The 15450-nt window shown below is 43.8% G+C and overlaps 1 protein-coding gene across 1 annotated transcript in view; it reads left to right on the plus strand.

Moving 5' to 3' along the window:
* LOC119458072 (sodium/potassium/calcium exchanger 4-like) overlaps positions 1 to 11997 on the plus strand; it is an 80551-nt gene extending 68554 nt beyond the window's left edge. Inside the window, exon 17 of the mRNA XM_037719879.2 lies at positions 1838 to 11997. Coding sequence (XP_037575807.2) covers positions 1838 to 1984 — 147 coding nt within the window. The 3' untranslated portion in view covers positions 1985 to 11997. The remainder of the gene's footprint in view (positions 1 to 1837) is intronic.
* Positions 11998 to 15450: the final 3453 nt, after the last annotated feature.

Raw genomic sequence — 15450 nt, forward strand, 5'->3', positions numbered from 1 at the left:
CCATCCCATCCGTTACAATATTTTTAACATATGTAAACTTGGAAGCTGTTTGGACCAATAGCCACAAGCCTATTAGCAGGTCCACTGCAATGCAGAATTAAGAAATCACATAACTTAGACGCTTAAGTGCTGTAGCTCAAGACGAGGCTTTTCAGAATGCAGACACCTCCAGAAGCTGTCCCTCTTTTCCATTTTCCATATTTTTTTTTTCAGTCATTGTCTCTTGCATTTAATGTTCCTCACATATATCGCTTACAAAAAAAACTTAACTCTTTCTGGTCCACTGATTTACGTAGGAATCATAATTCTTTGCAAGAAATATCCAACATAGATAAAAACAATGACCAAAGCTAATGTCAAACATCTGAGTGTCAGCAACTCTAATTATACACTGCTTAATACATAGCTGGCAATGCTACAAAGGCTAGAGAGAATTCTCTCACTGCAAGCATTTGCGACCAGAAATAGTGCGTTGCATATGAAAGAAAGACATGGGTGTGCGTCATGCAAGTCAATGTACCGATAAGTCCCAGTATATGTCTCATGCTTTTATGCCACAAAATGTAATGGAATCAATTCGTGGAAAGCACTGCAAATCTAAACCTATTCACGATAAAAAAATTCAGAGCCCTTTCACTACTGTGAAGATGGAAGCCAGCAAAGCTGTGACTATATGGTGGGTCTGCTGTGGTGAATATTGCCCCCACGATGAGAATGGTCGTATCAGTCGTGGGGCATCACTCAGCCGAACATGTCTATCATGAACGTTTCGATGTCTTTCGTAGGCGTTGCAGGGGGAACGTACACAGTCGCGATCACCGTACTGTCAAAGCGTTCTATTAGAGATGGCTATGCCAGTCGCGGCGCGCACAGAAGCACTAGCGCGCTCACGTGAACGCCAGGGTGACCTACGTCACGTAATGCAGAAGCAAACGTAAGATTCGGCGAAAACCGCGATATAATGCACACATTTTTACAATGCTAAGCTTGAAAACGCCACCAATCCGGCGTTTTCATACGACCCCATGAGGTGGCGTTACGTGTCTGAAATTGTTGTGCACTACACTTTCGGTTTTCTACAGGCGCAATCTCCTGAAACCTAGCCTATAACAGCTTTGCTGTAATAATAGAAGCGATGCATCTCCGTGACCAGTGGCCATAGTGCACTTCTTGTGCTCATAACCAAAACATAGTAGTATGTCACATACTGGAAGCACGAAGGCGCACACGAAAAACTGCACAACAAAAAGCACGGAGTGAGACATCTATGACCACACTATACTTTCGCAGCACCAACAACATTGCCTGATAAGTATGAAATGGAGTGTACGTAATTTGTCGTCTTGATGCCGCAGATAAACATGGTCCTTCCTGGTATTTCACAAATGCCCAAGCATCACATTATGCTGCGGTTAGACCTCTAGCATATCTTCTCCCTTGGGTGGCACAAAAATGGTCTTGAAGTAATTCTTGGCTGCACTGTTTTAATTGTAAGTTAATAATTCCGAGGGAACCGTACCCTTTTTTCAATGGCCTGAGTTGTTGACAATTCATGTGTTGCCTAACAAATCCACAGGAAATTGTTTTCATTATTTTTACCTGCCTGTTGTCATTCAAATGCGCGAAATATTCAGTTTTCACTTCATTAATGAAAGTAGTTCTTAGACTTAGCAATGTTTGAAACACCATTCCACAAGGCTGATTTTGTTACATTCAAATAATTTTGCTCTGATGTATCTGCTAGTTGTAATGCCAAGAGAAGCTCCCATGCCTCGAGCAAGAAATGGCTGTGTGCTCTTATTGTGCAGACTTTATATGACAGTGGCAATTGTTGCAGATCTACACCATTCACCGGAGCCACTGGCTGCTCACCAGGAAGCTGGGCATCTTCCTCATGGTGGTGTACGCCATCTTCCTCGTCATCTGCAGCGCGGTTGAGTTCAACCTGCTGGGATACGTGAACCCACCGATGTGCGCGGAGTGAGCCGGAAGTCGCGGGTCCCTTTGCAAGGTCTCCATAGGTGTCTAGTGTGGGTCTGTTCTAGTCGCCCGATGTTCATCTCGGAGAATGATTCCCAGAGTGTACAAGCACATACACACTGCAATGCCTGGTGAATGTTGGGCAATGCAGGGCAATGCTGGGCAATTGCTGGAAAAAGGGAAAAAAGCAGCCCTCTAGACTTATTTTGCATCATCAGTGTTGAGGTACAAGATAGGGTTGCCACCTTTGTTAAGACTAAACAATGGCTGTTGGAAGCGGGGGCAACAGAGAGATGCAATGCTTAAATTGGTTGTTGTTGTTGAACATACATTCAAAGGGGGCCCTGAAACACTTTTTTAAACATAGTACGAAAACATTGCCAATCTGTACAAGAGGCTCCCGTGAACATGTGAGCCAAATATTATTGCACTGCAAGCAGCAGGAAATTTACAATGCCGTGTCGAAAACAGCGAAAAATTGCTTGCCCTCGCTTCCGCAGTGTCGTCATGCAGCATCATCGCAAGCAGCTGGACCCACCAACAGCTGTTGGCTGATTTCGTGATCGGGATAACACTCTTGGTAGCACATAATTGCTAATATTTAGTTAAGTAAATGAAAAATATATATGTCTGCAATCTCAAAAAGACAAAAGTCATTTCACCTTTACACTGCCAGTCTATGCACGGCAGTTGCATGTAGCTGTGTGCTGCATGGAGTATAGTCTACCGCAACCACCATGGGGTGCCACGATGAGCCCTTTCGCCGTATTTCACTACTGAGAGACTCAACTTTTGGGCTGGGCTTTGCCCCCTTGGCTTCTCCCCTGTGTAGCGTCCAGCACGCTAGTGGGGACGAAAAGAGAGAGAAAGCCTCTTATTGGTGCGATAACTCCACTTATACTTGATGGATTCGGAAAATATGCAGCATGAGATTTGTGAGACATCCTTTAATAGTGAGGCCATTCTATGACTAGCTATAAAAGTGCTTCAGGGCCCCTTTAACTAGCACAAGAAGGAAAAGTAGTTATAAGTTTTATACATATAGAAAATGCTTTTTGTATGATTAAATTATCTTTGTTTAAACACAGAGAATGAAGAAGTAAAACACTGTATTAAAAGCCATATGCCATGTAGGCTAGCCATATGTACTGCAAAATTTGGGCATCGTTACGTAACGAACCGTTTTGGTACTATTAACACAGTGTGTTAAAACTCCAAAGCATAAATCAGACCATAGTGCACTTGAACTTCTCCACCGGTGGTCATTCCTGTGATGTGACATTCCGGCTTTTTGTCTGGGGAGCTATATGTTCCAGTCAGAATGTTGAACTGGCAACTATAGCGACATTTGAAAAAAACAGCCACTGTGTTGGTTGACAACAAACAGGTGGCAGCCCTAACACAGAAGAATCTCAATGATATAAATTTCTCAGGACCTCTTAAAATATCGGTACGTATCATTTGAAACTCTTGTGACTCATAACAAACGATAGCCAGAGCAAGAAAGCGAGCAAAAGACAGCCTTGTTTAATTATGATGACTACTTTTGGGTGAAAACGTTTGATGGTGTTGTGGACCATTCTTTCATTGATGTTGTTGAGGAAACATTTCTGGCATGTGTGTAACTTTGCACTACTCATTCCTTCACCTTTGTTGCCAGCACTCCATGTTGCACTGAATGCTCTTCAAGTGCACAGGTATTTACCAGGATCCTGAAAGACCAATATTTCATACGCTGACTTCACAAATGTACACTGCGGCCGTACTTCCGCAACTGCGAGAGACATACGGTGGCGTAAGAATTTGTATCGTCCACCACAGCCCAAGAAAACGCTGGAGTCATCCTGAAACATGCCGCATAGTATCTAATGCATTCTGGTCGAAACTTTTTTCGAAATCTCAATCACCCCTAAACTCTGGCCAATCACGATTGTATCTTTGAGATTCAACTGTACATGATAGTCTGAACCAAATCATCGCAGATGGGATCACATACAAGGGCTACAGTGTAATTAAGTGCTAGCAAATGCCCTGCATTAAGCTTTTCAGCCGGTCGCTGTCTTCACAGCATGCTAAACGTTTAAGACGGAACATGAAAACTTGCCTTAAGTGAAGTTCAGTGCGACCGGAAATGTGTAGAGCTCAAGTTCGATATGACTATTGTTAATTTTTCAATCGACTCGAAAGGCTACCAAGAACATGTTCTTCAGCGGGCAGGAAAATGAATCCTGCAGCAGGTTTTGACAAGTAATGGCTGAACACTTTCTTCGAGAGTAAATCTTGGTAAAGCTGTTAATACAGCACTCCCTGTCACATGAGACTGCAAGGTCTCCCGTGAACATGGCACTATGTAGTATTTAGAACTATGAATTCTATTCTGAGCCTCATCAAAGTCATGCGCTTGATTTCCAGTGATTCAGATTAGTCCATGGCTTTCATATGGAATCGGTGCTCTTGTCGCCTGCTGCAGAGCCAGTTCAAACAGAATGGAAGGTTGTGTCTATGAGTTGTGGATACATTTAGTCTTGTGGAAGGCGTGACAGTGCCTAGCTCCCAGGCTCTGGCAGTGCAGCTGTTAGGAGTGTAGCTTAATTTGGAACTCCGTGGCAACATTTCATACGAAAGACTGTCATCACATGGCTTTGTATATGGTTGTAACTAGTAAGAGGTGGCCACAGCTTTTTTGCAATGCTGGTTTAGGGTGATAACTCACACTTGTCCGATAGTGATGTAGAGTTTAATTATAGTGTCAGGTAAGGTGCATTCAAGATGGCCTGCAGTAAAGTGCCACTATGCAGAAAACACTAACACCGAGAGAACTAATAGACCATGCACGGACACTGAAAAAGGCTCGGTTCACATTATTTTACACTTCTGCTTTCTGCTGCAGCTTCACATTGTGGCAGTGGGGTGGTGTAATGATGAGCATGGCGGAGATGGCGGGTGCAACATTAACACTATTTATGGACTGTTCGTACGTAACAAGCTCTTTTATGTGCATATCTTGTTCTGCGAGATTGTGCAGATTTCGACCGTCTAGCATTCCGAATTATTTAGTAGCAAGGATTGAGTGCATTATGTACAAGACGAGGACTGCGGTCTCGTACCAGCAATGTTTGCCAAGTCCCAAAACAAGGAAACGCACTCCAAAGTACGCAGTCTTACGTCCAATGACCAAAATGCGCGAAGTTACTCAGTACGACCATAAGAACTAGTGTCAGCAAAATGGCTGTGCTCCAATCGGAGACATGGCATCTGTGGGAACATCAACTCAATGCTTTGCTGTAATACTCAATTCAGAGAGCTGAAGAGGGGAACTCAGTTTGGGGAGACTTCGCACGAATGGCAACATGACAGCGTCACGTGATCCATTAGATGTTACTATATGGTGAACTGCAGCTCCGTCCTACAGCGTGTCTAAATGACGTGTTCAGCACAAGAAAGCCAGTACATGCAGCTGCGTCTGGTTACCCCTTTAAGTGCCAAGGATGAGGCTTACTTGTACACAGAGTTTTCAGCAAAAATTGCCAGGGGTTAAAGACTTGCCAGACTGTATTTGAGTGCTGCAAGCTATATTGGTACATACCAATGGTTTACATGGTACCATAGGCGTGCACACCGAGAGGGAGTGCAGGGGTGAGGGACAAAGGAGGCAATGGCCCTCCCTGGCTTGCTGAGTGGGGCCACTAGTCTCTCTCATAACACTTTGGTCAAGTAACACACTTTGGTGAACTTAAAGAGTGCGGAATAGATACGCAAGCTTTGCATCCCTTCACTTTTGATCAGGTTATCCACGGTGGCTGTTTGGAAGGTATGGCAGCTTTGCAGCTAGCCAATATGGAGCAAACACGAGGCGGCCGCGAGGGCACTTATGGTAACGAGAAAGCCAAGGCAGCAGAGAAGCTTGGACCCTACGTTAATGGGTTCCTCTAGCTATGCACCATCTGTGCGTGGTGTGTCATTCTTGCTTTTACATTCACGCACATTTTTTCTGAATTTAGTACCCACATGTCAATCATGCCAGGATAGTATGTGCAAGCGATAAAAGGAAATGGCATTTTCTAAAAGCTTCTTCCAATTTTCTAACCGCCACTTATTGGTTCAAGTTGTTGTTCCACCTGAAAGTTTGTTGTGCGAGATTCGTGCGATATCTTTGCCAAACTGGGGTTGCCATGTTCTGAGCCGTAACAAAGTCTTTCACGTCTCTCTGGAAGCTATTCCAACCCACCACGCATGCTTCCAGAGGGCACTCTTACCGTGTGTTTGCGCAGTTCAACCTCGTATGTAGACTTGTATGGAGAAGTTGTGAACACTATATGTGAGTGTTACATATATACATAGTGCTATTCATATATGCTTGTTGACTTCAGCCAAATGTTATTTTTTTTTGGCCCAGTGAGAATAGATTAGTATAAGGGTTCATTCACTGTTGCCGATTCATGTGAATCGTGCCCTAGCATTCTTCTTGGGGACTTCACGGTGGAGTGCTAACGTGCGTGCATGTGTGTGTGTATTGAGCTCGGTGTTGTGCTGTTGTTGTACGTGTCTTTCAACCAAGGAATCGGAGATGCTCCTTAATTGTTGACCTACTAGTGAAACACAGGAAACATCCGAGCTGTCTTCAAAAACAGCATTGTGTTTCCACTGGAATTTAATATATATGTATTCTCAAGGCTTTAAAGAAAGACATCTCAATTGCTGGTAAATTTCATTAGAGTCCACCTGCTATGTTAGGTGCTCCTGCGCCTAGATTCTAATAATGACATATATATACGCTAAGAAACTTATAGATGAAACTTGGAAGTGATACAATTGATGGCATTCTCAGATGAAGCTGTTTCAGTTTTAAATTCACATGGCAGAAAAATTTAGGGGAAGCATGCACGAAGCATTTTAATTGGCAGTAAATTTACTGGTGGTCGAAAAGCTTCGCACAAAGGACAGTGAGTTGCTGCATGATGAACTGTACAGTGATGAAGGAACTGACAGTTACTTTAACTTTGTCGCTTGACAACTTACCTTGTAGCATTTATATTGTCATTTGCGCAAAGTATTTTAACCATGGCTAAGTTCATCCAGGTAAAGTGCCTCGTGCAAATCACGCTACTAGTTGTCGCTTTCTCAACCCGAAAAAACGGCATATGTCTAGGGTGCCAACGTTTGGTGCTCAATATAATACCATCATGGTGCAGGTACAATCTGACCTCAAAACGTGCAAAAAAAAAGGCATTGTTTTCAGGCAGGGTACAATCAAGATCGACAGCGCTTGCAATCATTCCCAAATTTCTCAATCGCATATACATCAGCCACAGAGGGTTTGATGTCATTTATGGAGCTAATTTACAGCAAGTAAGGAACCACGTTTGACAAGATGAACTCAGTCACCAATCATACAGACAACAGTGAAACTGCACAATCAGTTGGTTGTCATAAATCAGCTGGCCGGCAATCATCATCATGAAATGTTAGAGGCTAAGAACTGTATCTGAACAATCCAGGTCACAGTATCAGCCTCGTTCCTTCGTGTTCTTGCTTTAACCCTTCAGCCGCTGTGCACACAATTGGGCTTGCCAATATGCTGTCAAACCTCGATGTAACGAACCTCGATTTAACGAAATTCGATTGAACGAAATTCGCGATGTAACAAAGTTTTTCGCTCTAAGTACAACTTTTTTATATCGAGGTTTGACTGCAGTGCATGAGAACTAAAAGCAGTGGGTAAAGTCATTTAAAACACGTCGCATGCATCTTGAAACAATTCCGATGGGACTTGTGCTATAAGTTCAAAAGATATACATAAAGTGTTTTTATAGAACAAGTTGGAAAGTAGACAGCTGGGTGCTTGCTCTTGATGCCAATATGGCACCGCGAAGCTGTTCCACTTCTTTCATTGTTTTTGCAATGTTTTACATCAAGCATATTGTTCAAGTGGATGGACAGGTGCTTTACAAATATGCTACACATGAGACAGTTGATGTTCCCATTATCTGAAGTTCCTGTAGATAGTTCTCGCACGGAGTCTACGTTCTGTAAACTTGACAAAACTCACAAAAAAAAAATGACAATTCTCAATCTGTTCTGTAGATGTATGCCTTTTCGTAATACTGAAGATGCGAGAAATGCAGTTAAAATAAATTTTTAATGGAACAAATTAATTGGCGCCTGAAGGGAAGAAGTGACAAAAGAAAACATGCTGTGAAACAAGTTCTCTTAACAAACGCCCCCACTGATTCTGTGTGCTGTCAACAATCGTGAGTGAAAAACAATCTTCTGTAACCGTCGAACAATCCTCCTCAGATGCCGCAGTCCAGGCTGTATCGAATCAAAACTCCCACAATCGTTTTGAAGACGTCGGTATATATGCTAACTACTCGGGTGCCCAATCAATTTGCAACGCCAAGTTGCAACTGTCATTGTAGAGACTATCAGAATGTGTCGTAAAGCACGCAAGCTCTACAAGAAGCACGTGCTTTACAGGTTGTCTGGTCACAATGCCCCTCACAGAAAGCAATATATATATACACAAATATACGAAGCCTCCCAGTGTTGTGTGTTGTGTGGTCATGTGAGCTTCGCGACTGTGAACGTACGCATGAGTTGTGTCTGCTTCGTGCCCTCGGCACATTTCTAGCCTGATGTTAATGCGTGTGTGACCATGTGCCAGTGTGTGCCGGGTGCAAAACAGGTATGGGATGAATATAGCCTCTGAATTTTTTCTTCACGTGCTAGATAGCTAGCTCATGTGTCTAGCACTTACTCTCACTTTGTCGTGTGTCTATGATGGTGGTGTAAATTTTAAGAGTTCCTGTACTGGAAGTGTTGTTGCTTTACTGATGACCTTGTTGTAAGTGTGTCTTTGAGAGGTGCTTTGTGTTTACATTTGTCGAATGTTTTCCAGTTATGGTGAATGTACTATCATGAAGTTGCTGTTTAGACTTTGAACTGTTGCACTTCGATCAGGTGAATGCAAAATTTATTGCGTATTTGAGACGATTTCTTGTTTTAGCAGCTATATGGCACTTAAGTGTGCATTCACTGGAGTGTGCTGTTAAAAGAAAAAAAAAAAAACTAGCTCAATGGCAAATGATGAGTACATGTGTGTTTAATACTACTATTCTCATATAGAACATTATGTTTAACGCTCCATCTGCAGACATGACAGTAGCAGGAGCAGTGAATAGCACTTAAGTGTACGTTCCCCACTGCCCTAAGGTGCAGAAAAGTTTTGGAGTGAAATGTTCAAGTCGAAAAGGTTCACCTTAACATCCCGCGCATTATGTTATGTCACGTTGCTTCCTTGAGTGCTGTGAAGGCACAGCTGCGTGCAAAAGAAAAAGAAGAAGAGCACCAAATTCGCTGCAGACCTGCTAGTTTGGTGCTTTAAAGTGATAATTTGTGCAATGCTGACGGCGTAGTCAACAAGAATACATTTTGCTTGCTAACCATGTAACCACGTGTGTGATGAGTGATAGTCGGGGCTTTCATTGTGTGCACTAAGCACGCGAACGTGCGACATTCCAACAGAGCTACTCATAGCTGCGTGCTACAGAAGAGCGATGCCACCTACAAAATAACAGCCTCGCCATATTGAGGCAAGAAAGTTGGCTTCGACAGGCGCTCTTCTGCACAGTTTATCCTGCAGAGACAGATGTGCGACAATTGCAGCAGTATTTACACCAGACAGCTTTCTCAAACTCTTTTTCCATTGAAAGCAAAGTAAAATAAAAATAAAAAAGCACTACAACTCTGTCTCGCCGACCTTTGCGCCTAGAATTCTAAACACACGGATTGACAGTTCTGCAGAGTCGTTTTTAGAGAGCGTCGAAGGCGGGCACTGGCCGTTCGTGGCAGCCGACAAGACGTCATGTATAAACCCCGCCCATTACGAGGCGGCAGAGTAGGAGTTTCAGCTCCTCTTATTGCGTGACCCAGTCTTTCACTTACAGTGCCAAGAAGCCCCAGTTTTGTGCTCCGCGTCCCTCACAGCAGACCAAGCAAAGTTTTTTTTTTCTCGTGCGTCCCCTTGGCATCTTGGGGGCCGCATGCAGTGCACGCAGAGTGTTACACCACGACGCTGCAAACTTTATTTTGATGGCATTTCTAAAAGCACGTCGACTCTGTAGTCGAAGCACATACTGAAGGCAAATTCCACTGGCTGACCTGGAGCAACTTTTCCTGCTCCACACCGGATAACTTCTTTTCCCGCTGGTTCACTCAGAGTGAATTCGTGCCTTGCTCTCTTCATTTTGGATCAATTCATTCTGCGATGAATTGCTGTTTCATGCTCTGCCACTGAGGCATGGATTCAACCGGAAGTTCCACAGTGTGTTAAGTCACGTCTGCCAGCTGCCTACACCAAATTTTACGGCGTTTCAGAGTGGAAGCATAACATTTTCCTCTCGGAGATTTGTGAACATGGTTGTAAAGAATGATCCGAGGATTGAGATGGCTCTTCCAAAACTGCCAGCGAAATCAGTAATAAAGAAAGTTGCATCTTCTGAGGCATACTTGTCTGTGTAGCAGTACAGTATGTTCTCTTTAAAACAAAAGCTCTGCTAGGCTGAATGATTATGGGCAATGGAACACAGCTACTCAGTGAATTAAGGAATCTTAGCCTAACAGACAAGTAAACGAAAAGTGTACTTTAAATGGACAATGCTGTGACGTGAAAGATGCACGACCACAAATTTTTTTGTGAAATAAAGTCACAAAATCCTTCAGCATTTTCCACCTCTGGTACAAGTTCCAACTGATGTCTTTTGCTAAGGCTTACTTGAGAGGTAAAGATGAGAAGCAATGCTATCGTGTACTGCAGAGAACTGTTTCGATGGTGTTCACAGCGCGCACATATTTAAGTAAGTGAGGGACAGGCAGAAAGTGAAAGAATGCTGCCGTATTTTGTCACTCTATTGCCTATCCCTTATTTTTTTGGTTATGTATGCGATGTGGACAGCATCGAAATGAAGCGTTACCAAAACTTGCCCGAGCTTTCACATTTGCAGAGAACTAGCTTTTTTTTTTTTTAATTCTCACTTGTGAATGACAGGCTGTGGAACTTTTTGCATGACTCTGCACATTCAACGTGCAGCGTAGAAGTTACCTGGTAAACATGAGTATCCTTGCTGATTGATGATTGAAACAATGGGACGAAGGAAAAAAGAAATCACTAGAAAGAATGACTGGCTGCCATGCGAAATAGGGTGCCAGCACTCGTGGTGAGACACTCTGCAAAACAAAGTGATAGAAACATGGGCTTTCAAAGCGAAAAAAAAAAAACAGAAGCTGCCTGCCAGTATAGCAGTGTAGATCGACAAGTAGTGCAGTCGAGCTAGAGTGTGGCGATACATAGGGATGTCTTTCAAGTTGCGCTTACACCACACGGAGGCAAGAGTTTGTTCTTGAGGTGCCAGGACTTGTTTCTTGTGGTGCTAGACTGTCCGGTCTGGTGCTGGTTTAGTTTCTGAGAGAACGCATGCATTGTGACTTTACTGCTGGTGCTTTGGAAACCTGTTTCTTGCGTTTCGGTGTGGTCTGTAGGTAGTCCAAGCCACTACTGCCCCATGTCCCCAAAGTTGTGTCGCCGGCGCTGCCATTTGCAGACGTTCTCTCTCTCTCAAGAGAGATCAACCTACTGGAAGAATTTTACAAATTCACAAATTCGTCTGTACGACTAAACAAGCACGCACAAACAGAACAAATGTGTTGTCTTGCAACGTTTTCAGAACAGTTCGAGCACATGCCATTTTACCCTGAACAACCCTTTCACCGCTTGCAACAACAGGATTCCCACACCTCAAGAACAATCCCAAGCTTCTAAAATAAAGTGAATTTTCAAAGAAAATAGAAGTTAAGTGATGTATCTTGCAGTGCTTGATCGATGTCGATAGTTGGGCATTATTCCACAAGCCAGATGTAGAAAATTTTGAAACGTCTGTGTCTCGCCTCTTTCCTTGTTTGAAATGTACAAACAAAATGTCTAAATAAAAATGGAGAGTGTAAATCCTTTTGTTTTTGAAACGTGGAGTCTTATTGTTTGTCAATGAAATTAGCACTGCTTGCATGCTATGCAAGAAGTGCCTCACACTCAATGCAATGAGCAGACTACAAAAAAAGCACTGGCAACTGCTTATCCACACATTTGAGTGGCTGAATACTGGTTGTAGGCACAAAATAAGTTAGCTGGGGCATGCTTTTTCTTATTCACGTAGTGATGTGACTGTTAGATCCGTAAAAATATCTGTGCAAAATTTCTTTCACAGAAAATCATTCTTATGGCACATTCAACTGGTCGCTTTTGGGCACTTGAGAGCACTCCGGTGGCGTAATTTACATTTGTATGGTTGAAATTGAGCACTTGGTAAACATTTGTCTGGTTCATCAAGAGTTCTGCGCTGCATTTTAGAGCGCTCGGAGGCATTCTCACCTTCAATGTGGGAGCGCGACCACAATCTGACAGAATGCCAGTCACGCGACTTCTTCGATTGCCCTGGCAGCAGCTGAATGTTCTGGCTTGGGCAGGCTTTCTTTGGCTTCAATAATCATGAGAGGGCTCTGCATCGCAGCAAACCGAGTCTGAGCATGGTAGGAACCAGTCGAACGTACTGCTATTGCCAGCTACTCTATCAAAGTTGTCTGTCTGTCGATGCTTTGTATTGTGGAGCAAGTGAAGAGGGCAACAGTTGAGAAAGAGAAGAGAGGAGGCATGCTGTTCTTGCGGAGCATGGCGATAGATGGCAGCAGTCCTTTTTATTTTGGAACAATGCAATGTGTACATGGAGGTCCTTTGCGAAAGGGAACACGCGAATGAGTGGCTCGTGCACTGCGCTGACCACTTGTAGCACCGACAACAGGCAGTGATGAGAAGTTACAGTCGACTGCCGCGTCGTCTATCAGTGGCAAGTGGGGGAGAGGAATCTAGCATGCACTTGTCCATCGGCTGTGCCTGGTTATATTCTGCCAGGCACAGCCGCTGCAGAGCACACGCCACACTCTCGCATGCTCCCTCTCGTAAAGGACCCCAATGTGCATCAGCCGCACGGCAATACAGGTTCACACCGGCGTACGCTGGACCTCGTAGAGAACCACTATTGTTGGTTAGCAGTGCACACTTACTTGCGTCTTTAGCCGAGCATCACGTACTATCGCGCTCAGTATGAGCTACAATGAAAAAGCGCCCGGCAAAGCGGTCGCGTGTTGTAACTCGTACTGAGCGCGATAGTACGTTCTGCTCCACTTGCATCCAATGCACTCAGGTGCTGCAGAGAACAGCATTAATTTTACATTGTCTATAAGCGTTTATCCTGGAGACACGATCAACAGGCAATCAGCTTGACTGGAAAACGACAAATAAAAATGATGGATGCACTAAGCCTGCGTTTTGCTTTCTTCTGCCAGCACTCAATGAGCATGGGCAATAGCATTTCTGTTGAATGCAGGGACACCAAATGGTACAGTCCTAAAGGGGCTCATGGCATCTAAGTAGGGTGCTGACAAGATGTTGTGTGTTCCACAGCAGTGAGCAAATGCAAATAGAGCAGTTAACAGACACCAGGTTACTCTGACTCAATGGAAGAGTCTCAATGGAAAAGCAACACCTCTCTTCAACAAAAAGTAACACAAAAAGAAAGAATATACCGCTTTGTGGTATAAATTAAAATTAGAAGTGTGAAAAAAGGACACAGACAAGAGTGCACACCACAAGCGCTCACCAACAACTGACACCTCTCAAGAAAAGGTGAAATGAGAACTGAAGGTCTGCACATGCGCGACACAAAGGTCGCAGGGGCAGGCCGTTTGTGTCGCACACGTGCAGACCTTCAATTCTCATTTTACTTTTTCCTGAGAGGTGTCAGTTGTTGGTGAGCGCTTGTGGTGTGCACTCTTGTCTGTGTCTTTTTTTTTTTTTTGCACTCTTTTAATATTACCTAACACAATGAACCAACCAGCCTTGATAACACTTGATGTACAGCCTCCCGCATTTTTAACTATATTGCGCGAGCGTCCATCATGTGTCATTTTAGCACCTCTCAGCGGCGATAATCAGCGAGACCGGCAGAAGTACTCTCAAGTTCACTAAGCCCTCTCCTGTGCAAGAGTCGTCTAATGCGATGTTCCCTTCAAGACTACGCACGATCGTATTATAGTGTTATCGCATGATATAGCTAAAAATGCGGGAGACTGTACAAGTATTAAGCAATGAACAAACAAGCTTATATTCAACCTAGACAAAGTACTAATTCTTCTTTGTCAAACTGCCTAAATGTAATAAGGGTGACTGTCAATCTGAATTATTAAATTCTTATTAGGTTCAGGGGCCTTAGACCAATAATGAAAAAAAGTTTTTACTCTTCGAGCAATGGTGCTGGAAACTTGCACGTATATGCAATGTTACATGCTTATTTTGAATATGAGGTCCATTTTTGTTTATCTCCTTCGGTTACAATTTTGTGCGAGCCTCTTTTGAAATAACTTTCTACTAAAATTTGCAAATTATCAGTTCCTCAGATTTCGCTAAACAGGGTATCAATGGCTTCTGTATGATTCAAGGAATGTTGCAAAACCAACCTACTCTAGAACAAGATTTTCTAAACTTCGAAGTTAAGCATTAGGAGAACAATCTCTCGAGTTTCACCAGGTTTGAGCATTTGCAAACAGACAATCATGGTGCATTAATCACGTGCTGGTGATCGCATCTGCAAAGTCTGAATGAGTGGGCAACCATTTTGCAGCAGATTTCAAATGAAATCCCCTGCTTCCTGCTGGAGAATCAAGGTCACACGCATACACACATCTACGTACGACGCACTGCCTGCAACGATTATGGATTTTGACATCAGTAAACCATCGAATGCAGAACACCCAATACCACAAGCTGAAGTGCACATCTCTGTGAAAAACAAGGAAAAAAAATAAAGGTGGGGCGTGTGACATGTACATGACGTGATCACTCAACTCCGGTGTTGGAGAAGGCGGGGAACGGTCATTTGCGGACACTAGTAGGGGCAAAGAAGAGAGTGCTTACCAGTGAAGCTCGCCTCCTAGACACACACCTTCCCAGTCCAGTGCGATTGCGGTAGATTTTCCCCGCGCAATACCCGAGAGCTCTTGGCAAGTTATGTCGGGCAACTAGAGCGACGCTCTCGCGCATGTTGTGGGAGTGTGCTGCTTTAGCAGCTAAAATGGCAGTAGCTCCGAAGGCTCTTGCGTCGAAGTGGGCCGTCGCTCTGTGCAGCTCCAACCTCACGACACAAGAGTGGGCAGTACTGCGGGCCTGGGAGGCGGCGACGAGGCAAGGCCTCGAACGCCCCTCATGGGAGACCCGATCCCGGGTCGTTAAACTTTGCTGGATTTTTAATAAAGTTGTTTCCATCCATTCATGGTAGTATGGCAGCATGACACTTACATTTATTCCAATCTCCTCTAATAACGAGCCAATTTGAAAAATTCTTGCAGTAGGATGCACACTTTTTA

Source organism: Dermacentor silvarum, chromosome 7, assembly GCF_013339745.2.
Source record: "Dermacentor silvarum isolate Dsil-2018 chromosome 7, BIME_Dsil_1.4, whole genome shotgun sequence".
Taxonomy (NCBI): Eukaryota; Metazoa; Arthropoda; class Arachnida; order Ixodida; family Ixodidae; genus Dermacentor; species Dermacentor silvarum.